At 41.5% G+C, this 26,440-nt stretch overlaps 2 protein-coding genes across 5 annotated transcripts; both read left to right on the plus strand.

Moving 5' to 3' along the window:
- Nucleotides 1-277: 277 nt before the first annotated feature.
- Nucleotides 278-11,993, plus strand: LOC125684855 (heterogeneous nuclear ribonucleoprotein M-like). The gene is made up of 3 exons (XM_048927375.1): nucleotides 278-476; nucleotides 3,570-3,739; nucleotides 11,772-11,993. The coding sequence occupies exons 1-3, from the start codon at nucleotides 349-351 to the stop codon at nucleotides 11,864-11,866; spliced, it is 393 nt and encodes a 130-aa protein (XP_048783332.1). The 5' UTR covers nucleotides 278-348; the 3' UTR covers nucleotides 11,867-11,993.
- Nucleotides 11,994-12,541: 548 nt separating this feature from the next.
- HNRNPM (heterogeneous nuclear ribonucleoprotein M) lies at nucleotides 12,542-25,924 on the plus strand. 4 transcript variants are annotated; one of them, XM_048927370.1, is made up of 14 exons: nucleotides 12,542-12,656; nucleotides 12,742-12,835; nucleotides 13,335-13,421; nucleotides 15,029-15,223; nucleotides 16,174-16,327; nucleotides 17,262-17,311; nucleotides 17,862-17,922; nucleotides 20,230-20,331; nucleotides 20,917-20,961; nucleotides 21,354-21,428; nucleotides 21,898-21,996; nucleotides 23,493-24,274; nucleotides 24,540-24,591; nucleotides 25,492-25,924. In XM_048927370.1, exons 2-14 carry the CDS (start codon nucleotides 12,758-12,760, stop codon nucleotides 25,653-25,655), a joined length of 1,944 nt encoding a protein of 647 aa, XP_048783327.1. In that variant the 5' UTR covers nucleotides 12,542-12,656; nucleotides 12,742-12,757; the 3' UTR covers nucleotides 25,656-25,924. The 4 variants fall into 4 exon arrangements, with proteins under 4 accessions (XP_048783327.1, XP_048783329.1, XP_048783328.1 ...); XM_048927372.1 differs by lacking the exon at nucleotides 20,230-20,331; XM_048927371.1 differs by lacking the exon at nucleotides 13,335-13,421.
- Nucleotides 25,925-26,440: the final 516 nt, after the last annotated feature.

The following is a 26,440-nucleotide window of genomic DNA, read 5'->3' on the forward strand; positions in this document are numbered from 1 at the left end:
CAATGCTATGCCATGCTGTGCTGTGCCGTGCTATGCTGTGCCGTGCCATGCTGTGCACTGCTATGCTGTACCATGCTGTTATGCTGTGCCGTGCTATGCCACGCTGTGCTACGCTGCACTACGCCGTGCCCCGCTCGGGCTACGCCGCGCCCCCTCCATGCAACGGACCTCTCGCGAGAAGTGTGGCACAGCCGCGAGCAGGAGAATGGCGCAGGAAAATGACGTAAAAGATGACGCAGTTGACGCAGAGCGCCCTCGCGTGCTCCTCCCCCCCTCCTCACCTCCCGGCGTTCCTCGCGCCCGGTGGCGGGGCGGGCTCTCCTCACACAAAGGCGCAGCGTTGGGAAAATGGCGGCAGCGGCGGCTGTAGCGGCGGCCACCGAAAGCGCCGGGGGTAAAATGGAGGAACCGCCGGCGGCGGCGGCCCCGCCGCCTCCCAACGGGGCGGGCGGCGCCGGGGACGCGCCCGCCAAGAGGTAAGGGTGCTGCTGAGGGCCGCCGGCCCGGCTGGGCCCAACGCGCCCCACGCGGCCTTCCCGCGCCTCGGGCCTGGAGCTGCCTGTAGCGGTGCCATGGGCGGGGGGAGATGATTAGATGTAGGGAAGGTGTCAGAAAGGGAAAAACGATAAGAATCTGGCGGTTACGGTGAGAGGTCTGTGAGCGTGGTGGTGGTAGGCAGGAAAAGCTGCAGCTGCGCAGCGCTTTCGTGTGGGGACGCTGACAGAACGCCGAGAGGTTTCACAGAGAGCGGAGGTTTGTTTTCCTGATTGTGAATTTGAGGAATATGAACTGCAGGCTGTTGTGGCTTTTATTTCTTTCTTTTTTTTTTCTTTTTTTTTTTTTTCTTCGCCTGTTAGTTTTTGTCCCCAGGCCTTAAATGCTACGTAGATTAGAACACTGCTGATGTTTTGTGAGCGATCCTGGTGGGGAGGTCAGCTGTAAGTGGATTTCCTGAGGTTCTGCACAGCTCACGTTTCCAGCTGCTGAGCGCTGTTAGGTGCCACGCTGTGCTGTGTGGATCCGCAGTGTGAGAGGTGTCTTGAAACCACAACAGCCTGCAGCTGCAGTAAGGCAGTCAGCTGGGGCTGCGGGAGGCCCTTCAGCTCCTTATCCCTGAGCGCTGGGCATTCGATCCCTCAGGGTGCTCCTATCTGGGGTCATTTTACACCGCACAGCCTGCAGCCCTGGGTGGTGCAGTTACAGTCATTTCTCTTTGGTAACACTTTGGTAGTTCTGAGGTACTTGGTGCTGTAACGCAAGGAAAATCAAAGTAAATAAAGTGTATTCTGAAAGCTGCTTAAATGTGTTACTTTCTGTGGATCTTGCCTGTGCCCTGGGGATGTTATTTTTCTGTATACCTTCTGTTATCTTTGTAAACAGATCACAGTTATTCCGAGTAGTTCCCTGTTGGGATGGGTGAAGCTGCTGTGGAAGTTTCACTTCAGTTGCCTCTTTCTCTTAATGACACACACAGACATGATGTATTTTTAGGTGATGTGGGGAATTTGCTTCTTCCTGCTGTCAGGAAGTCCTGAATAATCAGTTGTGTTTGTGTTTGGCAACTGCAGTGACCTCTGTGGCCCTGCACCTTGCTGTCATGCTTTTACAGTAATTGCTTTTTAGGTGTTGGGGATAGCTGTGGTGGTTTATCTGAAGTTCTGCAAATGAAAAACTTTGTAGCTGAAACAGTTTCTTTTCACCTGGCTGGATTTTGTTACATTGAATGTTTGCTGGAATAATTCCTAGCTTTATATTTGCCTTTAATGGCAGGTAGTGCTGCTTGCCTGAATTATTTATAGAGATAAGTGACAGCTTGATATGTTTATAATATAGTCTGAGAGCTTTAAATGCAAAGCTGGAAAATGTTTTTGCATGACACTATGAGCTTGAAGCAGGTTTCACAGCAGTTCTACCCGTGTCTCACAGTTCCAAGGTTGAGGAACAGCTGTGCATTGGGTGTAGCTTCTAGCAGGTGTGCTCAACTCTGTGTTATTTCTTCAGTCAAACAGAAGTTAAGGAGTTCTGAGGATTCTCCTGACCTGTTCTGGAGTTATTCATCATTTCATCATTTAAGGAGCTTTTCAAAAGCTCCAAGTGGGAAAGTCTAAAACTTCTTTTTCCGATTAAATACTGTAGATAACTAATGAAAGTGTTTCGTTATAAACCTTCCTTCCAGCATATTACTTGTCGTGCAGAACCTATGTCTCCTTTGCTGTGCAAGTGGAGCACAACAGCCATACTTAAGGACAAGTCCTGTTGCTGTTATGTCTGTGCCTGTTAAGTACAACACTTCTGTGTGTTTGATTTTAACATGTGCTTGTGACTGGAGAAGTACAGGTTGTCACACAGTGAAAATGAGGAACTTGTTCCAATAGAACACTTCATAGACAACTGCTTACGTCCCACCCTGCAGGCTGTTGTATCTGCTTGGTGATTTGAAATGGTTCTAGAGGAGTGAAAAGTGTTAATGCTGAAGTATGTTCACATCAGAAATCAAATTTCTTACACAAGTACAAGTTTCTGACATGGCTTGGACTGCATAGGCTCTGTAAAAGCTCATTGTATACACAAATTAAATAAGGTGATGTTCTAAGACTTGTGTTCTCTTGGATTCCTTCTAAAGCTGTGTTTTTGCATCTTCTGAACAGCACGCAGTGAGCAGGGAAGTTAATTGACTCAGTTAAAAAATTGTGTCAGGCTGAGGCTGAAGTATTTCATTATTTTATTTTTGGACACTTACAGTTTACATACTGAGTGCTGTTTTTCAGTAGTGCTGTTCTCCTCTTAGGGGCATTCAGGGCCAGCCTGGATGGGGCTCTGAGCAACCTGGTCTGGTGGGAGGGAGTTGGGACGAGGTGATCTCTGAGGTCTCTTCCAGCTCAAACCATTCCGTGATTAGTGGCACTTAAGTCCTGTTAAGACCTGATGGGCAGCTAGGTTGGTTTAGAAATAGTTTCTTCATGCTCACTTTTGACCTGTTAGAGCTAGTGTTCTGAGATAGTTATGGAGACTGTTCCAGGTGTTTGTTGAAAGGCTTGGCAGCTTTGGATTTGCGTTGTCCAAAAACTATATTTGGGGGAGAGTAAGAAGTGTTGTCACTGAAGGAGAGCTTCGATGCAGCATCCCTTGGCTGAAATTCTTACAGTGCAAGAATATAAATATGGTGGATGAATGCATTATTTGTCTAAAGGATGTTGAAAAATTATAGGTTAAGGAAAAAGTAGTGGATATCTGGTCTGGAGCATCACAAGGATGTGCAGTTCTGCCTGCTTGGCATTGGAGAGATTCATCATCTGAAGTCGTCAGCAGCTTTAGTTATGCTGCGTAAATAACTGTGGGAGAAGGCAGCGTGTGGTGGTGATAGAAGTTGTCTACTGCTGGGATGACTTGGTTAGAATGCAGCGTGCAGCACTGACTGTGTGAGCACCAATCTCTGCTCTTGTGACCGTGCTGCGGGTGACACAAGTAGATGAAATCTTGAAAGTTTTGGTGGTTGTTCTGTGGAGTGGTGTGACAGGGGCAGAATGTCCGCGTGCTTAATGCATCTCCTTATCTTTCATTGTTTGCAGTGAAGGTGAACGACCGAGTCAGAATGAGAAAAGGAAAGAGAAGAGTGTGAAAAGAGGAGGAAACCGCTTTGAGCCATACGCTAATCCTGCCAAGAGATACAGAGCTTTTATTACAAATATTCCATTTGATGTGAAGTGGCAGTCTCTGAAAGATCTGGTCAAAGAGAAAGGTAAAGTGCAACTAAGTTTGATCAAGTGCTGTCTGTCGTCTGACATGCTGCTAACTTTGTAAACTTAACAGTTGAAGTTCTGGGTGAACTTGTGACATGAGCGTTGGGAAAGGTCTCCTTGAAGGCTTTTTTTTTGTGCTGCACAGTGTTCTCTGGCAGCCTTCCAGACGGGGAGATCTTCCATAGGCATTTGGCATATTTATATAGCGTTTCATCAGAGATTACGAAGAGCATTTGTCTTATTGGTGGGGAAAAAAAAAAAAAGGGTTTTATCAGGTTTTAGTCTTGACATGCAGTAAAACTTCCTGAAGAATTTTGTCTCTTGGTAATACTTTAGTTATGTAATGCTGATCTAGCAAGTGTGTTCCTACATGTGTGTCTCCAAACTCTGTAGCGATTTGGGCTTAGAGAGAGATCTGCATTGCCAGTTGACGTCAGTAAAAATGTATTTAAGGGTGACCTGCAAAGGAGAAAAATGAGGTTTATGCTTTGGCATGTACCTCAACATGGATAGGGCTTTGGAAATCAAGTTTATTGTTTTCCCCATCCCTGGTTCTCTTCAACTTACACCTGTGAACGGGAACCTTCTTAGTGTGCAGGCCTCATCATCTTCATCTCTTCAAGACGATGAAGAAACTGAGTTGATTGCACTCAGGTGATGATGAGTCTAAATGCATATTTTTGGCTCACTTGGTGTTATTTCTTTAAGTCAATGCCCAGCCTGCAGATTTTGAAGTTGCTTTGGAAATGCAGTGGGTTGGCCAGAAAATACTTGGCTTCCCCATCAATAAAATATCTCAAACCATTCTAGGAGTTATGAATGCAGCCATTCCTCTTGTGGGTCACTTCTGAAATACATAGTATAAGCCTAGCAAGTTAGAGAGCAATGTTCACTGTTGTTTGAACTGGGTAAGGGATGACGGTTCATGAGTTGTGGCCTGAAGAATCGGGAAAAACACTTCCAAAAGTGTTTTCCAGTGTCTGTTTTTGGAGGCAAAATGGAGCTGCTGAGTCTGTGCAATGAACTTAAGGACTATAAGCCCTGACAGCTGTCATAGTTAGAGGACGTGAGATGTTGACATTTGAGGTGCAACCAATGGTTTCCTGAAATGTGAAGATTACAGTCTTAAGAGACTGCTTTAACAGGCCCCCATTATGCATGGTCTCTTGCTTTAAACTATGCTTTCACTTTGCTACACGAGATACATTGGTTAATAGGAGTATCTGTATGTGTAGATATCTAACTTTAAGTGCTGTGTTGAATTCCGTTCCAAGTGTTTTGTGGTTTCTCTCCAGTTCACGTGGATGGAAAAGTCCGATGTGAGATTGTTTCCTGCCTTGCTGTTCAGCTGCTCATTCCAGCAGATACTCCTAGGGGAACGTTGAAACCTCTTCATTCTGTCTGCAGGGTTGATATGCTAAATATTGAGAAGGCATTGTTCTTGGTTTTTGGGACTGCTTCTTAAAACATTACAGTTTAGATTTGCTGTGTAGTTGTGATTCATTCTAATTAGTTCCTGACTTCTTCCAAATTGGTGCTTTTGTGCTGTGCTTGAACTTGCTGAAATCGGTGCTTCTTGACATAAGGCATAGTAGTTCCAAGAACCAGGAATGTAGCTGAGGAAAAATCTAAATGTTAGAATTCTTGGTTTGTGAGTGTAAGAATTACAGGCCAAATGTTCAAGGCTTTGAGAGCATGTGAAATGGATTTGTACACAAAGGAAAACGTAGGGCATTCGTGACTGCTGCATCGCTTGGCAGTCTAAAGATGGAAGCTGTTAGCAGTAATGGCGTAGCAGGGGACTGAAGGGAGGAGTTCACCTCCATCAGCTGTTTTGTGTCAGTAAGTATGGGTTAGGATATGAGCTTTGGAGGTCTGATATTTCCATGATCTGGTTCTTTCAGATGCGCACATCTGAAATCTTCTAAAGGTGACATTTCTCTCAAGAGTAATGCCTTAGTTCAGTCACTTCAGTGTATTCGTTGGTGAAACTCAATTACAGGTATGCAGTATTACAAAGTTGTTAACAAAACTAACGAGTGTTCTTGTTTGCAACTCCCTTGTACTGGCTGACAGACGCAGTGTTCTATCAGCACTGGTTGCTGGCAATTGGTAGATGGCTTCAGAAGAATGAGGGGGCAGTTCTTCAGAGTGTAAGTGGAATCTGAAAGTAAACGTGATCAAATACTTCATATGGGTCTTACTCTGTCCCTCCTCAAATGTCTCTGTCTTGGGGAACAAAATGGTGATACTTCATGACAGCTGGTATACATTGTGCAGTACTGCATGGTTACAGCAAGTATTTGAATTTGGGACATTTATGGATACCTTTAGTACAGAATTTTGTATTTCAAACCTTTTCTTGTCAAGAGTAGCAGGATGGCAGATGGTACAGGAGGAATGTTAACTATAAAGCTAGTTACATTCTGCTGTGGCAAAGCAGTCAATGCTGTGCTCACACCACAGGTAGGGGTCTCGGGAAGCCCTAGGGACTGCTTGTATTAGAATGGATGTAACCACTTACAAAACCAGATGTGTAGTGTCCTGCAGGCATGTGTCTCTCCTGCTATCAGAACCTAGGTGTAAGAATAGATTTGAGGAGAGAAAACAATGCTTTTTGCAGATTAAACTTTATATGAAGAAAAGCAACTGCTAAACTACACGTGCAGTCTTTTCTCTTGCTCCATCTCCTGAAGTTGTTAGAATCTTTGTGGCCTCTTAAAGATACAGCTGAAGCCCTCTTGTTACTGTAGTTGACCCCAGGTACTGCACAGCATTTTCATCAGTTTGAGAGCAGCAGCTGTTCATGCTTCAAGGCAGATATTCCTGGAGGGCTACATGGGCTTCAGAGCCAGAGAAGATTAACGGTGTGCTCTCAGACTGAAGTTTTTGATGGGTGAAGAGAAAAGGATGTGTTAGTTTATCTGTCATTTGCCTCCCCTTGCTTTCTGTTGGTGTGCTGACAAGTTCTCAACAGCATCTTGTCACAAAAGGATTTCTTCTCCTATCTCAACTTACTTAAAAATGGTTCTTCTGCAGGCCTCTCAACCTCCTTCCTTCCTGAACTGCTTCCATCATGCTTCAACATCAGGTTCCACAACAACCTCTGTACTAGTCAGTTTATTTTTGATATTGAATCTGCAACTGCAGACAATGCTTCAGTGCTCTTCTTTCTGCACATGGAAGTAGAATTTCAATGAATGCCAGTAAAATATCTTGCATGAGAATCATGCTGTCATCAGTGTTCCACAGGGAGGTCACAACTCAGGGCTGTGTGCGGTGCTCCTCAGCAACGACTGAAACACTGATGTGTTACCAACATTGTTTTTCACCTGAAGCTGAAACATCATACTAGATGCTATGAAGGAAAAATCGACTGTCTCCCAGCCAAAACAGTTGTACTTCTGTTAATTGCAGATGTTTCAGCTTAATTCACTTTTTGATCAAAGCAGAAGATGTACTGCAGTAAGTTGCAGTGATTAAAAAGGCAAGTAGAGCTGGAGTGTTGTGTGTTTTTTTGTCAGTGTTGGGAAGAACTTTTGCAATTCAAGACTTGGTGGTACTTTTCAGACGTATGAGAATGCTGTCTGAAGTCTTTTTTGTCATGAATTCACATGCATGGTGACTGCATAGAGAGGGCTTTGCCAGTACTAATGGGTTTGCTATGCTTGCAGCAAGGCACCTGAGTGTTCTTAGAGAAACAAACTAGCAGCTGAGAGCTGAGGTGATTGCAAGCCTTTAACTTCTCTTTGTTTCCTTTTGCATAATGTTTGCCATTCAGGACTTTGTACAGTCTGTAGGTTGTATTTGTAAGCTTTAGAATCTTTTAAATCCAGCTATATGCCGAATATGAGTCAAAGCAGAGCTGTGAGCACTGTTTAAGCCTGATTTCTAAGAGCACTGCTTCAATTAAATGTATTGAAAAACCATTATCAGTGGAATTTGGTACCTTGTCATAGCACTTAAAAGTGCAAACTTATGTTGTTCTGTTGTATTTAAAAAAGCAAAAACAAACTAAATTTGGCATCTCTGCCTAGATAGTTCAGTTTAATGGAAATTGTGCCATTTTACTAAGAACAGAAGTTGTGCTTGATGCTCTTGAGCTGTCTGCCACCCTGTTCAGGAGGTGGCACAATCAGCTTTCCAGTGAGATGCACAGAGGAGGTTTCAGTTCCACTCCAACGCTGACAATATTTTAAGCAAATATCTTAAATTTCATTAGCATTAAAGCTTTCAGTGTAGATAATTCAATTAAGACTTTGAAATGTGAGGGTGGATCTGTCTGTTTCTTCCACATTAAGGTTGGGAATGACCACTAAGATCAGGCCATCAAATAAATTGCAGCCATCGAGTTGCTCTATTTCATTGCTCTAACCATCTTTTCAGGGTTGTGGAGTGGAACCAAAACTGCTCAGGCTTTTTTCTTCTGGTCCCTCATGCAAAAGGGAGACTTCCACTCCCCTGTGCTAAGAATTATCCATTTCCCCTTTGCTAAAAATACTTGTCTTCTCACTTCTTAACTAAAGCTTTGTACATTATATGCGTCAAATGTTGTCTCTTCCCTGCCCACCGTGAAACTTTCTAGCAGTTACCAGTCATGAGCTTTTAAGCACCATAAATGACAGGGTAATTAGCAAATTACAAATTGTCTAATATTAAAGGTATCTGGCTTTTGATAGCACAGCGTTCTTTTGAATCGTTTGTTTTGGCTGTAGTGGAGATAATGGAACTGTTTAATTTTGGTGTAGTCTTGAGAAGCTCCTTTATTTATTATTTACTTTTGACACTGAGTCAAAGCAACTACTGTTACATAAAGCATTTACCACTTCCTCCTTTTCTGTGCTTCTCTACTTGCTGGTACTTGCATCTCTGGGCCTTTCAGAGAGAATCAGATTGCCCAACTTCATATTCCTCAAATCCAATGTCTGCAGCTGAGCTTTTTCTCCTGGTTGTTTCTCAGATGTGTGAATGCTCTCAGACTAACTTGCTTTAAAATCTGAATTTTCAGTGCAGATAAAACTGCCCAGATTTCACATTCTCTCCCCAAAGGAGAAATGATAACTGTATGAAGTAGAACTTGGTTGTAAATAAGAGTAGAGATTGCTTTAGTTAGTTTTTCTACTTGTTTCCATTTCTGCTGCAGTCATCTGTATTAGAAGTGCTGAGTTCCTGAACTCTCTCAGATCAGAGCTTTAAGAAGGAAGTCTGTCATGACACTGTGCAGTATGTATTCCTTAATTATATTTGCATTAACTTACAGCTGGTATTTTCTGTAACTTTCTCTCCTCCCGGAGGCTGATCTGGCACTCAGAATCATGGAATAGATGGAGTTGGAAGGAATCTTCACGACCATCTCTTTCAACCTCTTGTGCCACAGACACCTACCAGCTCAGGCTGCCAGGGCCCCATCCAGCCCCAGCTTCTGGGCATGGGAACACAGCGGGCCTCACTGCTCAGTAAAGAATTCCTTCCTGTTTCCTGACATCTCATCTAAATCTTTCCTCCTCTGGTTTAAAGCTGTTACCCCTTCTCCTATCACTACACACACTGATAAAGAGTCTCCTCATCTTTATTGTAGGCTCCTTTTAAGTACTGTAAGTGATCTTCTCTTGTGTTTGAATGGAATTTCGTTGCTCGTGGATGCAGCATATCTTCCCTCACACGAAGAGCTGTGTTCCTTTTGCCCTCAGGAGGTTTCAGACAGGGCTGTCTGCTGTTGCTATTTCTCTGTGGTTTGTCTTTGCAAAGTTACAGGCTATCCTTGCCTTCTATCACTGATATATCCTCACTTCCTGATGTTCTGATGTTCCTGTGATTTGGAATCTACAAAGAAGCCAAGTAAAACATGACCTAGCACAGGTTTCCTTTGTCAGCCTCAAACAAGAAGCCTGGAAGAACTGTTAAGTTAGCACATTGCTCAGGTGGAAAAACTGAAGAGAGCTGTGTTGGTTTTTTTTTTTCCCCTTCAGTTCTGCAATCTGGAATTGTTTTCTTAAATAGTGTAGTGGCTCAGTATCCGTGTCATTTACCACTCCACACACATCATGTTTTGTTTGTGGTTTTTGGCTATTCAGGAAAATTCAAGGGTCCTTCAAGATGTGTGTTTCAGTTTTAGTGCAGGCATCTGTAGGGCTTGAATGTGAAGTACTGAGCAGATTGACAAAATTTTCCAGGTAATGCACAACTGCTGCTGTATCAGACTTCAGGAAAACTTGTTCAGAGGTGGTGTTCCTTTAAAAAAAAAAAAAAAAAAAAAATCATGTTAAATAATATTTAGTATGTTATGTTCAAGGTGGGCAGACTTCTTTCCAGAAGTGCTGATGTGCGTGAGGAGCTGGAGCTGGCTTTGATAGCAGAGCAGAGAGCCCTGGGTCCAGGGGCTCAGCAGTGTTGTTGAGAACTCAGAGTCACAGGCTTGTAACTTGCCATTGCTGTGCTCTGTGAAACGGAGTGCTTTTCTGTTGTAGGCAATCTGGGCATTTGTTGTCTTACTGCATAAATTGTTGAATCACGATTGCATTCTTGATAAAAGTTCCATTGGCTGCTGCTGTTGAGATGAATGGCTTCAGAATGTCTTGGTAGTGCTGAATGTTTGGGCTGGGTACGTGGCGCCCGTGTCCCACCAGGGGTGGTGCCAGCAGGACTGTGACAGTGCAGTCCCGTCACTCAGTTGCTGTGGAAGCAATCCCTCTGATGCAGCGTGACCCTGTGCTGTTCAGATTATAGGGAGGAGATGGTTTTTTTACGCTTTATTTCAAGAGCTGGCACTGAAGTAATGAATAATACTGTGGATAATTAGTGAGCACTCTAATCTGCCCTGTCCATTTTGAAGGGGTTTGTTTGCCTCTACCAGGCTTGAACCTCATGAAAATATGCTTGACTGACTGCTTTAGTCTGTCAAACTAGCTGCTCTTTGGATGGAATGTTGATGTGGATTAATTTGCTTTTAAATTGGAAATGGAAGAAGAAAAATGCAATTTTATCAAGCATTCCTTTTCTTCCAGCTTCTAGGAAAAAAAAAAGTGGAACAGTCCATTCCAGTGGTGGTCTGTGTCTGATGAAGGACTGCTCCTGTGGGTGCTGGGGCTGAGCGCTCTCCCTCTGCGAAGGAAACTCTTGAATGAGAGATTCTTGCTTGGAGTATGCTATCAGTATTCACATCTGGTTGTGATACTGTTTTCCTTCCACCTTTCAGATAATGCAACTTGGAGTCCTCTTGTATTTAAAAAGTAGAATGTGCAAAGAAAAAAGTCTTTTAATAAAAGAGCGATTCTGAAAACCTTTGTATGCCGCTCACTTCAAGGGCAGCAGCCATGGCGGTAGTTGTGTCCTGGAGGTACATCATATAGTTCTGTGGTCACAGAAACAAAAGCGTGGAAAGGAAAAGGACCAACATAACAAAAAGCAGTCCTAATCTTGTGAGGAATGGTGCAGATACAGTTTTCTGGTTCGTTTTGCATCTTGCTTTAAGCTGTTTTGTCTTGGAGGCAAATATGCAGACAGCTAATTACTTATTATCAAGCCTAAAACATGGACTGAAATTTTACAGTGGCTTAACAACAGGCTACATTGCTGGAATGAAGTAGGCAGCGAATGATCTCCTGGTCTGTTGGGTCAGTCTGATCCCTTCTTTGGATTTTTACTGGAGAAAAGTCCTGAGAAAGTGAATGATTGTTTGAGTTCTGGGCTGGGGAGATGAGACTGACGCCATGCAAAGAGAAGGAAAATCATTCTGCAGACTTCCTCATAGATTTGGATTGCCTGAAGTGTCATCAGAGAGCACTGAAGATCGAGTAAATAGATATTGTGGAAATAGCCAGCTTTTCAAGTGGAGGAAAAGCAAGAACATACTTGATCTTAAGATTTTACTGCATACCTGTAATTGTCCAGTTTTGTGGTTTAGAGAACATGGAGTGTTTCTGGGCTTTCTTTTAAGGCAGAGGCTCCATACACGGTTGATTGTTCTAAATTCCCATTGTTTTCTTGGCTTTTCTCCCTTGGTATATGTGTCGTCTGGAATCTGATTTGTAGTTGGTGAGGTAACATACGTGGAGCTCTTAATGGACGCTGAAGGAAAGTCAAGGGTAAGTGTTTGTGAGAATTTCTTCTGTGGATTTTCTACATGACAAATGTAATTGTATAGAGGCGTGGAATGAAAGGAGGTCAGGGAGGCAGAGAGTGTGTATGCTTATGGCTATAGCACAGGATTGCTTAAAAGCTGTGGGGATGGGGAGGTGGTGGGATGGGAACAGTGTTAGGGTGGTCTTCCACTGTGTTCAGTTGGTGTTGGCTGTTTGCATTGCCCATGGACCCTAGCAGTATGCATAGTGGTATGGAATATTAAAGTAATACTTGTGTTTTGGAAAATGTCACTGTAGTGGTTTGCTGAATTTGTAAGGGCAGTGTGTAGAAGCAGGTTCTGTAAAATATTCTTCCTGTGAGAGTAAACATAAGTACCTATGAAGGCAATATGCATTTAAGTTTAGAAATTGACTTAAGTCCTTCAGTCCAGTGAAGATATCTTGCAGGAAGAAATAGTAGGAGCTCATTTAACTGTCCTGAAGGATATGGATTTAGGGTGAGAGAATATGGCCAGGATTTTGCTGTATGGCAGAGAACAGTTGATGTGGAGCGTGTGGTATTTTTCTTGGAGAACATGGACTTAGTTCTGCTTGTTACAACTTCAGAAACTACAGCTTAACCCTTTTAATGCATAAGCAATTATATCTTAATTCAATGCAAGGAATTCAAGTAATGAATTGGGTAACATTACATTCATTTTCTTTCTATTAGAGTTAACTAATGTGAATTGACGTTTTAAAAATGTTGTTTGTGTTTTGTGCTTTTACTTACTTTGTTTTTTCTTCCCTCCTCTCCTTGTTGTTCGTCTGTGAAATGATATCATCAGGGATGCGCGTAAGTTCACTTATGAATTTTTAGCAAGAAATGAGGTAACTCTTAAGATACAAGCAGTGTTCTTAGAAGTCTTGTATCTTCACAGTGTTGTTGAATTCAAGATGGAAGAAAGCATGAAAAAGGCTGCAGAGGTTTTGAACAAGCATAGTCTTGGTGGAAGACCGTTGAAAGTGAAAGAAGTAAGACTCACATCTGTTCTTTCAGCGCCGTGGAAAAAGGCAGAGGGTTGCTCTGCAGTCCAGCAGTATGGCTTACTCATTTGCAGCTGATGATTTTTGACCAAAAGCGTGACCTTGAAATAGATACTGAATTTTCTTTTCCCCTAGCATGTGTTGGTGAACTTCAGTTTGAATGTGATTGCCTAGACTAAACTTGATTTAAAAAAATAGTTGCTTCTGATAGTAAGGCAGAACTTGGGCAAAGCAAGCTGTAATGCAGGTATATGACTTGAAAAAGCAACTTGCATGAGTGTTGTTTGTTCTTGACTGCTTTCTGTTCAATTCTGCATCATGATAAATGTGTTCTGCAAACAGTTCCGTAAAATAAGCTGGTTTCTGAAATACTCTGAAGATTTGTTTCCATTCTAGTGGCTTTGCTGTCGTCAACCCCTGTGACACGCTCAACTGTACCATGAGTTAATCCTTATTTATTGACAAGTTTAAACTTCTGTTCCAGCAGCTTAGAACCTGTAGCTACATCAAAGGCCCAATTAAACAAAAATCAAGAGAGACTTCTTCAGTGTTAACAGTGACTCTTGGCCGTAGGGTAAGCAAGTTGTTCTTGGCTAAGCAGGCTTCATGTTCTGCTGTGCCTGTACCACCCCGAATGGTTGGGGAAAAAAACACCTGAATGAGTGTAAGATGGGAAATGTGTGCAGAAAGTCCACTCTTAGCAATGTGTGTTCTTAGAAGCACTTGAGGAAAAGAATGCGGTGTGGAAGTGGCAGCGCTTCTCAGAATCTAGCTTGTTTAAATGATTTTATGCATTCTGAGGAGCAGTGGTTTGAGTCTTGCTGCAAGCCATCATCTGCTGCTGGTGACCTCTTGCTGCCCTTTCAGGGAAGTGAGAGTAGAAATGGATCATTAGAAAAGTGGTTCTACCTGAAACTTACCAAGCACTGACTTTTCTTTTCAGAGGGGCTCTTGGGAGAAAAAGGTATTGAAGTGGGGCTGTGTGCGATCAGTTTTCCTGTTATACACTGTTATATTTAGAACTGAAAGTCGCATTGCCCAGTTGGCATCAGACCTTGGAAAGAAGTAGTTGTGATTTGACCGAGTCTTCATAAAGCGATTGCCGTACTGGAATATTTCTGCTTAAATGGCACCAACAGAGCAGACGTGATAGCTGAAATGGGTGAAGAAGCATGCTTCAGTTGTAAGGGGTTCAGCACCACTTCTCCAAGCCAGGGGTTCTGACTGTGTGAAAGGAGTTAAATTATTGTAGACAAATGTTAGCATAAGTTTTGCCAACTGTCCAGCACATACATCTGTGTTGGCTGTTTCATTGCTGGAAAGCATGAAAGCCTTCAAGTGAATGACTGATTGAAGTAGATGTTGCTGGATTAATCAAGAAAGGTGTAATTCCTCCATTCCTCAATTTCACAAATGTGCTGTTGTTTCTTCTTAAAATTCAGATAAAGATATTTTTTTGATTGAAATAACTTTTATTCTTAACATCTGTTTCTGACTAATGGAATGAATTTTGATTTTTTTCACTTGCTCGCTGAACACAATTTGACATTTCTGATTTAAGCAACATCAGTTTACCACGTGTTGTGAAGGTTCTCACTTTCAGTGTGAAGTTACAATAATTTTATGTCCTTGCTAAAAGTCTTCGTCCTGTGCTTTTAAGAATATCCTAAAATGTGAGATCTCACAGTAATATAATGATACACCCCAACTATTTTTTCGATTTGGAAACTTGGGGCGTTGAGGTATAGGAGCTGCCCAAAGGAATCTTTGAGATTTTACACAGTGTGTCTTGTCTTGTGAAGTGTAATTGCAAGATTAATGAGTTGTTGTATTTTCAAAATGCCAAAGGTTAATAGCAGTTTCTCTTCTAAAACCTTTGAATTGTCATTTTGTCTTCAGAACAAATGTGGCTGAGGTTTGTTGTGGGTGTTAAATAATAAAAGGTACCTTCAAAATGAAGGGAAACGTGTGAGTAACTTGCTAACTTGAAGGGGCCTCATACTTTGGTTTTAAAAAGTAAGATGATAATAAAAATATAGCAATGTGATTCCCCGTAGATCTACAGGGACCTGATAGACCCATATAAAAAGTCTCTTCTTTTGACTTGTGGCCATGCTACTAAGACCCTGTGCATTTATTGGAATCGTGGCAAACTTAATTTGTTGTTTCTGTGTCTTGCAGGATCCTGATGGCGAGCACGCCAGGAGAGCAATGCAGAAGGTCATGGCAGCTGGTGGAATGGGTATTGGCCCAGGCCCTGGTGGCCCTGGAATGATCAATATCCCACCTAGTATACTCAACAATCCCAACATACCCAATGAGATCATTCATGCTTTACAGGCAGGGAGGCTTGGAAGCACTGTCTTTGTTGCAAATGTAAGTGTTTTATATGCTCTGTGAAGAGAAAACCTGGGTTCAATCTGGTAAATTAAAGGAAAAGTTGTAGAGTTTCTCTGTCCCAGTAAAAATGAGTAGTAACTGTTGTGACTGATCTTACTTGGAACACCTGCTGAGTGGATAGTGAGCTTTTAGTGCTTCCTGTGAATGAAAAATGAGAGCTGGGAAAGCTGTCATGGATGTAGTATAAAAAATTTTTTTTCCTCATTGTACTTCCCTGATTCTTTAGAGTATGCAGTGTTTTCAAATACTAAAACTAACCACGATCAGCAGAGGAAAATGCAGCTTATTTGATGGAGAGGCAGTGGAGAGACATTGAGCTAGATGGAGGCTAGAGAATGTGAACTCGTGGAAAGTCTGAAGGATCTGGGTTTGTTCAGCTTTAAAGGAAGAAAGCTCAAGGAATACCTGATTGCTGTCTCCAGGTCTCTGATCAAGGGACACAGAAAACAGAACCAAGCTCTTTGTAGGGTATGTGAGTTGGAAGATGGGTGCTTCTGTTTACATACTGGGATTTTTTTACCTTGAAGTTGATGAAATACTGGAGGGCTTGTCTGGAGAGATTGTCAGTCGTGTGCGCTTCATAGTGCTCACAGCTGAGCTGAACGTGGCCCCGCACGACCCGAACTAATTAGAGCTGTTTTCAGCAGTGAGTTAAGAGTAGCGACTTCTGGAAGTCCCTATTCAAACCTGATTATTCAGTGATTCTCTGTCTGAGTAAAGTAAGGTTGCTGTTTCCTACATATTAGGGTGTTGAGTAATGCATGAGGTTCTGGAGCATTCTCTGGCATCCTGTTATTTACATTTCATCCCATCTATCTGAACACTGCTTATTCTTATTGCAGATACTGAGAAATGAAAGTGAGAGCACTGAAGGTATTCTTTTGTTGGAAAGCTTTCTCATGCTTTTAATATCACTTGTCTTCCAGTTGGATTACAAGGTTGGTTGGAAGAAACTGAAAGAAGTCTTCAGCATGGCTGGTGCTGTGGTTCGAGCAGACATTTTAGAAGATAAAGATGGCAAAAGTCGTGGAATTGGCACTGTCACTTTTGAACAAGCCATAGAGGCTGTTCAGGCTATATGTATCCTTAAATAGTAGTAATGGTAAATACTAAGTAGGTTTGCTGCAAAGCAGGATAAAATGTAAATTATGCTACTGTAGTTAAGAATCTTTATTGCAGTAAGTGAAGCCATTACAGTGGGTGGAAAATGTAAGGAAAACTGGGGGGGGGAAAAAGAAAAATACGTCTTGAAAGAACTTTTCTGACTTGCTCAGAATGATTAACAAGGGTGGATGTATGAATTTTGTAGCCCTGTTAGTAAATTCTTGTCTCTAGGTCACAACTGGTAATAAAGTGCAATTTATTAGAAAGGGTTTGTCTTACATTACTGCAATGGCGGTAAGGGAGGAATGTAACAGATCCACCTGCAATGTGACAGGCTTGACCTGGTTTGTTCTGTTGTCATCCATATCCTTACTCTGTCCAAGCTGTGATTTGCTGCATAGCAGTCCACGCACACGAACACACACAAAATATAAAAAGTTAAGCCTTGTCAGGGTAAGCTGAAGCTTAAAATATTAACGTTAGGGAATCCTGTGACATTCGTGTAGTTGCTGATTTGAAAGTCGTGGGAAGGTCTGCATGTTTTCTCCTGTTTGAAATAACTAAAGCTTCCAGTGTGATGTTCTAACACTGGTTTTGAGACACGTCTTAAGGGGTGTCTTAATTTATTCTTAATCACAGGACTGCTTTTTAACTTGCATTTTAATTTCATTAGTAAGCTTTGGAAGGTTTTTAGTTTTGGAAAAAGCAGAAGGATTTTTCGTTGTCTGAATAATGACTAATAATAGTCTGAATAATAACTAATGATAGTCTGTAAAAACTGAGCTGGGGGCGTGGAGTTCTTTTGTTCTGCGGTTTCTTTTGAACTCTGCATCAGATAGCATTTCAATTTTTTTCAATTTTTTTCTTTGTGGTTTTAATGCTTGCAAGATAATCCTTAATGAAACAAAAGCAATGTTTAATGGGCAGCTGCTGTTTGACAGACCAATGCATGTAAAAATGGTAAGTATGTTCAAATTCCTACTGCTTTTTGAACTGACACAGTGCTTGTGACCTTTTTTTTTGGTGATGTGTGACTTCCAGATTGGTGTGACAGAAGTAAACAGCATGTTATGACAAACACAGCCCTGTGCTTTGCATCTCAGTTGTAGCTTTTGAGTTGAAGTACTGGAAGAAATGCACGTTCTGTTGGAAAAACTTGGCCTAATGCCTTGTGATACCAAGTCACATAACTGGGGAAGGTTATATTTGCCCAGGGAGGTGGTGGAGTCTCCTTCTCTGGAGATGTTCAAGACCTGCCTGGACGCCTACCTGTGCGACCTACTGTAGGGAACCTGCTTTGGCAGGGGGCTTGGACTCGATGATCTCTGGAGGTCCCTTCCAACCCCTACAATTCTGTGATTCTGTGATATTTAATTATTTTTCTAGAAGATGATGGTAAATACAATAAGGATTGCTTTAAGTTTCTGTAATTAGACGGGGGCAAGAAATAATTCTAGCAAGAAGGCAGGCCAGGGTCATGTACCAGCTTAATGTATTGAATTATTTTTAGGATGAACGAGCCTTTCCCAAAGGAGACTTCTTTCCTCCAGAACGACCCCAACAACTTCCTCGTAAGTTTCTCCTCCGAGACTGAATATGTTCTGTTATGCTTTTTAATTTGCTTCACAGCAACTTAAACACATGCAAGATGAGACTGAATTTGAAAGCACTTTGCCTTCAGGATTGCATTTAGAGAGATTTCCTTTATATTCCTGGGTTATGCATATTACTGAGTCTGCAGGTGTTTGAATCTTAGGCTTGAGAGGTACTGCTTCTGTGGCCTGCTATATGCGGGCAGGAAGAGATTAATAAATAGAATTTAAATAATAGATAACTATAACTTCTACTACTACCCAGCTGTTTAAACCCAGCCCTAGTGAAAATGGTTCAGACTTCTGAAAACTGGAATTCAAATGATTTTAGTAATATCAAAGGATAAAACAGTAAATGAGTTCATCAGCCTTGTCTCTTTTTGGGTACTTCCTTCAGTTCTTAGTAGCTTAAAGTTTATCCTAAAAACAGTATTCCATTAATGTACTCAGAGTTTCCAGGTGTCTCGAGTGTAATTCAAAAGCCCTACTAAAAGCAGGGTTTAAAGGAAACATAATCAGCTAATAGACATGTGTGCACTTTTTTGTGTGCTTGGATGTTCTAGATATCTTGCATTTTTTCCTTCAGTTTAAAGGGCTGAGATGAGGACCTGAGAATCTCCCAGGTCTTTTCAGGTTTCTCAGTGGAATTTTATACCACTTTATCAATCCTGAAGGGAGGGTGCAAAGAAGATAAAGCCAGGCTCTTTCCAGTGATGCCCAGTGATGGGACAAGGCATCTAAACATAAGGAAATGTTTCTGTGAGGGTGGCTGAGTACTGAAACAACAAGTTACCCTGAGAGCCTGGGGAGTCTCCATCCTTTAAGATAATGATAAGTGGTTCAGGGCAGCTGGCTCTAGATCATCTGGGGCCTTTGGGATGGAGAATCTGCAGAGGTCCCTTGCGACCTCAACTATTCTGTGATAATATAATGAAACATTGAACAGAATTGAACAGTGATAATATAATGAAACACTGAACAGAAGGAGACTGGTTTGAAAGGGAGAAGTGTGGAGGTGAGGAAAAACCCCACTATTTTACAGCTGAAACTTAATTTGCTTAAATACAGTGAAAAATGTCAAGTTTGGCTGACTGTTCTAAACCGTAAAGTAGTTCTGTTAATTCAGCCATGTGAAGTTTTCTTATTCCTGGAAACAAATTATGTTGTGTGCTGCTCCCTGGCATGCTTTAGCATTCCTTGATCCATCCCTTAGTTCAGTTATCTGCGTATTTGCCAGAGCTTTGTTCAGTAGCACTATCATCCGAGTTGCTTTGGTTGTTTCTCTCTTTTCTTTCCTTTTTTTTTTTAATTATTATTTTTTTTTTTTTTGCTGCCTTGACTTTCTGTAACAATATATCTAATCAAGAGAAAGTCGTTGGTTTCTAGTTTAATTACCTTTGTGTTAAGTGGAAAAGCTGATTATGGAAACATATTTCTTGGCCTTTAATTTGGAAGGGGAGGTTATGGGAGGGGGGAAGAATGCTATCTCATGGTGCTTGAAAGCAAAATTTAACACTTCCTAAGAACATTATGTTGAGATCTAAACAAGGAAGTTGTATTCTCATAGGCAGAGAATACCATTGAGCTGTTACTTGGGTCAAATGCATTAAAAGAACTTTTTCTTCCTGATTAACGATGAGGAAAATGAGATGGTTTGGTTTTTATAATTTTATTTTATTTTGGGGCTGGGGAATCCATAATTGACTTGGGTACAGGAAAATTTAAATACTGTGTCTGGGAATGATGTTCTTCATTTCTGTAGGGAAGAGGCTGGCTGTGTGCTCTGAATTGTATAGGTGGCTGTCATAATGATAGGTGGAACCTTGTGGTCATTTAAATTCTTACCTGCAAGGGCAGAACCTTGGCAAAGACAGAAATAAGCCATTTGTTAATCAAAGGTGTTATTGTGAAAAGGATAGAAGTTGCTTCTACTAAATTGCCCACTCTATTCTCAGATTGAGGAGTTGCACAAAATAAGCAGTGTTCTAGCCAGTTATTTTTCAGGAGTCAGCTTAAAACCAGTCAAACAGAAAAACAACTTTTCTCAGAAGTGAGATAAAACTGGATGATGAGAAAGAATAATTGAGGTTAGATTTCAGTCTGCTTTGAGACACATCTGCTCTGGATTTACACTTTCATGCATTAACTATGTACCCCAAAGTGGGAACACAGCAAGATTTTTTTTTTTTTTTTTGGAGAATGGAAGTAAATTACTTAAGAATAAAACTTGCTGTTTTGTCAAATTATGGAAACAAGGCTTTTTTGATATCTGAATATTTTCTTCAGATGGTCTTGGTGGTATTGGCATGGGATTAGGACCTGGAGGTCAACCTATTGATGCAAATCATTTAAACAAAGGCATGGGAATGGGCAACATGGGACCTGGAGGTAAGAAGATTACTCCTATGCTTTGTTTCATGAGAGCTTTAAGCTGTGTAGAGGGTAGATAGTTTTGTTTTGCCCACAAAAAGAGTTGAAGTGTATTAGGAGTGTTAAAGCCAAGTGAAATTTTATTGAGCTAAGTAATGAGCTTGATAATGGAAACCTGAATTTAACAGATAGCTCCATTTTTATTTTTTAATCATGGTCAAGGCACAGCTCTCATTTTCTGACTCTTGAGCATGAGCAGCAGACACTGCAAATATACATTAAACTTTTAAAACCATCTGTTACTCTTAATACTCGTTAGTGGGCCTGCAAATCTTTGTTTAGGGTATGTTTAAACAGAAAAAGTTTTAAAGAGCCACCTAAAAAGTAGCACACATTCAGCTTTCAGATGCCTATGGGGTTTTTTTTTCCACTTACTGCTTTTATTTGTTGAGAAGGAATGTTTCGATCTACTCAGAGCTATCACATGTAATGTTCAGCTGAAAGAGTGGATGCAATGTATGATCTGTATTTCTGCAGCCAGTCTGATGGCTGAAGCTTTGTAAAATTACATCTGCTATATAAAGCTTTCTCTTTTATTTTGAGGAATGGGAATGGAAGGCATGGGCTTTGGAATGAATAAAATGGGAGGTAAGCTGTGTTTTTTGAAATATATATAGCTTGGGTTTTTGGAAAGCCATGTAAACTTAGCCACATATAACTATCAGGCATTTGTGTTCTCTGTGAAATAATCACCCATTTAGTACAGACTTGTTCATTTTTGGGTATTAAAAGCAACTTCTGTAGGCGTATAAAGAAGGGATAAAACCTCAGAGAAAACATGAGCTTGGTTTGGATGTTCTTAAGCCTGACATTGGCTTAGGAAATAAAGTGTGACCAAATTCTGACTGAGTTTTGTGGATCTGTCATACAGAGTTGTCTTGATGCCTGTGAAAATGATCTGTGAAAAGCTCATTTTGGGGAGATGTGGTGTTAAGTTGAAATGCATTGCTAAAGAATCCCTGGAAAATACTTTCTTTTAGGAATGGAAGGTCCTTTTGGTGGCATGGAAAACATTGGTCGCTTTCCAGCTGGAATGAACATGGGCAGAATGAGTGGTAGGCACTGGGTTATCTATTACTTACCATTATCACTGACCACGCTCCTGAGTTTGACAGAAGTCCTTCTGTTTTCTGAAACTGTAGCAATGGAGGCTAGTTATTTTCCTCTTCCCAGCTTTTATTGGAAGAACTTAAGATTTACACGTGATGCAGTGTCTGCAAGGCCCTTGTTGCCTCTGAACTACAAAAAAAGACTGCTGAGGTTTCCTTGAACAAGATGAACTGTGTTCTGTCTGTATTAACCAGAAAGTGTCTTCTAGAGCAAAGCATCTGCCTTGTCTGCATTTAAGAGTTTTAAGTCTGCATTTGTGTTGTTTTTGTCTTGGAAAGACAAGACAAAATAATGAGGCGGACACAGTAGGGGTTTGCCTTGCTGTTAACCTTTAAAAATCATGCCTGCATTAAAATCTTCAGTCAGAAGTTATTTGGGTGCCCCGAAGAAAATAATCAAACTTGATCTTTACAGAGATGGATCGTGCCATGGGTGGAGGATTTGAGAGAGAATTTGGAAGAAATGAAATGGGAATGTCTCGTAGTTTTGGAGAGACCTTGGAGAGAGGAATAGGTCAGTATGCAAAGCTAAGTACGTGTGCTTTCTCCTGGAAATACGTGAACTGTGCATGAAAATAGTGCTTTTTCTGTAACAAAAAAAGACCATATTTTGTAGGTAGCTGCTCTGATACTTCATTTTTTTTATCAGACATAATGTGACAGTAGTAATCTGTGAGTTTTGTAATGGGATTTCAAATGGAACAGAGAACGTTTGATGGTCTTACATGCTACTTAGTGACTTTTTGTGTTAAATTGCCTTGTGTGTGGCAGAGTTCTGACTGATGTGAGACCTAAGCTTATAATGCAGCCTGCAGTCTACCCAGTAGATAAGAAAAATGTGGTGTAACAGAATCACAGAATCACCCGGCGCACAGTGAAACGTAGTGCAGAATTGCTGATAGAACTGAGACATCTCTATGAAATTAGATCTTTAATGTAAAGAATGGAGATCTTTTTATCAAAGTGATTAAAAAAAGCTTAATGACTGAATGATAGCACTTGAGTAACCAGGACTTGTCTCTAACAGCGTGGGGTTAGTGCTTTTTCAGTCTCTAAAGCTAAATGAAGAACACTTCTGTCTTTCAGCTGAAAGAAATGCTGTATGATTGCTGCTGTCTTCCCAAGAAACTTCAATATATATTTCTTAAAGAAATAATAAATGTCACACAAGTCAAACCCATTCTTTCTTATTTAAGATACTACTGAAAAAAATGCAGAAGCCAGAGTCTTGCTTCTCTTCACTAAATATACTTAGAGTATTTAAGTAGATAGCTTCTTCAAGGCTGCTTCTCCTCAAATCAAACTCAAGGTTTTCTTGTTTCTTTGCTTTGTTTGTTTGTTTGAGTTTTGTTCCTGAAGTGCTGAAGTTAAACTCAGTGGATGAGGTGGTTTGTACAATAGGAACTCCTCCTAAGGGAGAGGAGACCAAACTTGTACTGCTGGAACTAGAAGACTCCGTACGTTAGTCAGGACAACTCAACCAAGGAATTTTATGTAGCAGATCTAGATAATGTATTCTTGCTTCTGTTTTATGGCATAAGACAGCCTTTTCATACTTTCCACACTAAAAGGCTGAGCGTGCTTTATGAAGCCATACTTCAGGATTCTTGTGTGGAGTTTGCTTTTTTTTCTCCCCCCCAGTGTATTGTACAGGACAGCTGCCAGCTGAAATTTAAATACTAACTTTTGCCAGCTGATCTCCCAGTATGCATATGCCTTAAAACTTTCCTCCTCCTGCGTGTGATGGTTTTCACTGTACATAGTGTGTGTAAATTAGAGTATTCATTAGGGATAAAGTGCTCTCTGCCCAGCTGTAGCACAGTCTGGCAGGATTAGTGATCTCCTAAAACGTGTTGCAGTCACAGTAACCTGAATCATCAGTGACAGTTATTCTTCCTGTCTGAAATAACTATTGCATATTCTACAGCAAGGCGCACATCGTGAAGTCATTTTCTGATTCAGTTTGCTAGTCCGTGTATGACTACTGGTAACTTGTTTGTTTTGTTCCAGGTGGTGGAAATGCCAGCATTCCTGGGATTGAGAGGATGGCTCCTGGCATTGATCGTATGGGCTCGGGAATAGAAAGAATACCTTCTGGGATGGGTCATGGGATGGAGAGAGTAGGGTCAGAAATAGACAGGATGGGTCTTGTTTTGGATCGCATGAGTTCCAATGTGGATCGAATCGGTTCTGGAATTGACCGAATGGCCCCTCTGGGCATAGATCACATTGCTCCTAACATTGAGAGGATGGGACCAGCTATTGAGAGAATGGGTTCTGGCATAGAAAGAATGGGTTCTGGAATAGGCTTTGGTATTGAGAGAATGGGTGCTGCCATTGATCGTGTTGGTACCACTATGGATAGAATGGGATCAGGCGTGGAACGTATGGGCTCTGGCATGGATAGAATGGGTATAGGGATGGAGCGTATGGTCCCTGCTGGAATGGGAACTGGAATGGGTCAGGTCATAGAGAGAATGCCTGCTGGTTTGGATCGCATAGGTGCCACTCCTATGGAAAGAATAGGAATAGATCGTATGGGTGCTGCTAGCATGGAGAGAATGGGCTTGGAGCGCATTGGAGCCACTAATATGGAAAGAATGGGTCCTGCTATGGGGCAGGGCATGGGAGCAGGCATAGATCGCATGGGACTTGCAATGGGAAGCAATTTTGAAAGAACAATGGAAATGGAACGTGGAAACTTTGCAGGCAATTTTGCAGGCTCCCTTGGAGGAACTGGAGGACCTGCAGCTGGGGTGGCCAGAAAAGCTTGTCAGATATTTGTGAGAAATGTGAGTAGCCTTCTTCCTATCTGTGTTGATCTCATCTGTGTTCTGTTGACTTCCGTTACAGTATTTAATATTGGATGCTGCCAGAGGTGGAATGAGGGAGACCGTTGTGAGTGAGAGCTATTTCCTTAGCAGGAGAACAGCTTTCTGCATCTGTAAATAAACACGTTGAAGTGTGGCTGCCCTGGGATGGAAAGCTTTTGAAGAGCTTGCAGTACTCACAGGTCATTTAACAGATCTTCAGTAATTGTTCTTCTCTTTTTCACAGCTGCCCTTTGATTTTACATGGAAAATGCTGAAAGATAAATTTAATGAATGTGGTAAGTTACAAATTATATCACTGGCGATCTCTGCTGATAGCTGTGTGAGACAGGAACTACTCTTCTGTCATAGGCACCAATACCTTAACTAAAATTTCACTCAGACCTGGAAGTACTAAATCTCAGGGTTGACAGGTGTTTTGCCCAGGAGAGTCCTACAGTGTTCAGAAGAAATGTTGTTGCTGGCCAGTTGATAATCCAGTCAGTGCCTGCTCTCTCTCAGCTTGCTACTCAGTTTAGGCTCCTCTCTATATCATGGCTTACCTTGTGGATAGCCTCTGTGTGGTTAGAGAAAGAAATGGGTGTGGAAATCCAGGATTAATTATGAGGTTCATTTCTATAGCAAAAAGCCAGTGACTAATGGAAAGTATTGGTACAGATGTTTTATGTTCGAGTGAACATAGTTTGTTTGGGGAAACTGTCCTTAAAAAGATGTTCAGAAATTAATAATAGTAGCAATAAAAGAGAAACAAATCAAGTAGCCAAAAGGATTGCTAAATGTTGTTGGATGTGGGCTGTTCTGCTTCTGGGAATTTCTCTTGGCAGTAGCTACTGTCCCCTCACCTTGTTCCCTAATATTCACTGCTTGCCAAGTGCCAGCCCTCATCAGCTGCGATACGAATTAACGTATTTGCAAGTTGGGCAGGGCTCATTAGCTTTGCTCCGTTCATCTACTTCTGATGCGTCATGCTTGAGGGAGAATTGACAGAACAAGTTTGAATTAATTCGTGCTTCCAAACTGAGAACACTCCTTTAAAAAAATGGCCGTCCTGTCGCTTTAAGTCTCGAAGTGGTGGTGGTTTGTGAAGGTGGGCTTCCTGAGGTTCGAGCAGAGCACTGTGAATTGATAGTTAAGTGGTTCGTTCTAGGTTAAATGAGAACCTCCCTTTTCTTTTGAAGGTCACGTGCTGTATGCTGATATCAAGATGGAGAATGGGAAATCGAAAGGATGTGGTGTGGTTAGATTCGAGTCCCCAGAAGTAGCTGAGAGAGCCTGCCGCATGATGAATGGGATTCAGCTCCGTGGGAGGGAGATAGATGTGCGAATTGATAGAAATGCTTAAGTAGTTGCTTTTTTAACACTGATACCAGATTTTTGAATTTGTATTTTTCTTGTTAACCATTTTAATTTGAATGGATGTAAAGGTGTTAAAATGATTCAGTTGCTTTCTGGAGTAATTTTAATTACTTTTTTAACAAATGGATTTCCATTTTACTGTTTTTTGCATTGAAACTGCAATGTGCACAATCTTTTTTTGTAGTTGTGGCATCTTGTTGACATTACAGATGTAAACAGTATGACTTTGATAATAAATGCAAGTTAAAGATTTCAGTCATTGCATCCATTACTGGCAGCATATCCTATGCTTGCAAAGCTATCTGTAAACTGAGCTCAGTAAAACTAGAGTTTGTTTTCTCCTGTGAAGTGTCAAGCAAGAATGTTCTTTTTGGTTGTCAGTTTGTGACAGACTTGAAATTGATGCACTTGCAGATCCACGTTAGTAGTTAATGGCGTTGGCACAGGGGAGCCTTTGGATTCCCCCTTCAGACCTGGACGATCGCTCTTTGCAGGAGCACTGGGGCTGATTTTTCTTCAGTGGCACTGCTGGTTTTACAAAATAAAGCGTCCTGCACCTTCAGTTGTGTCAGTGCCATTCTGAGGCCTGAACTGAAAGTGGATTTAGAAACCACGTGCTTATTTTTTCCTAATGTGGGCTTCAGCAGGGGCTGCATGCACTGCAGTCGGAGGCAGGAGGTGGGACAGTAACAGGATAGTGGTTACTGTGGGCTGCGTTCTGTACTTTATTGGCTCAGAGGCAAAGATACTGAGAAAGTAAAGAGTGAGGAC

This window comes from Lagopus muta, chromosome 26 (assembly GCF_023343835.1).
Source record: "Lagopus muta isolate bLagMut1 chromosome 26, bLagMut1 primary, whole genome shotgun sequence".
NCBI classification, from domain to species: domain Eukaryota; kingdom Metazoa; phylum Chordata; class Aves; order Galliformes; family Phasianidae; genus Lagopus; species Lagopus muta.

Excerpts from the sequence above, each read along its gene's own strand:
- HNRNPM (XM_048927370.1), top strand. The coding sequence starts at position 12,758 with ATGGAAGAAAGCATGAAAAAGGCTGCAGAGGTTTTGAACAAGCATAGT. Across the intron at positions 16,328-17,261 it reads AGAGGCTGTTCAGGCTATAT|CAATGTTTAATGGGCAGCTG; the intron begins GTATCCTTAAAT and ends ATGAAACAAAAG. Across the intron at positions 17,923-20,229 it reads ACGACCCCAACAACTTCCTC|ATGGTCTTGGTGGTATTGGC; the intron begins GTAAGTTTCTCC and ends TATTTTCTTCAG.
- LOC125684855 (XM_048927375.1), top strand. The coding sequence starts at position 349 with ATGGCGGCAGCGGCGGCTGTAGCGGCGGCCACCGAAAGCGCCGGGGGT. Across the intron at positions 477-3,569 it reads GGGGACGCGCCCGCCAAGAG|TGAAGGTGAACGACCGAGTC; the intron begins GTAAGGGTGCTG and ends CATTGTTTGCAG. Across the intron at positions 3,740-11,771 it reads AGATCTGGTCAAAGAGAAAG|TTGGTGAGGTAACATACGTG; the intron begins GTAAAGTGCAAC and ends TCTGATTTGTAG.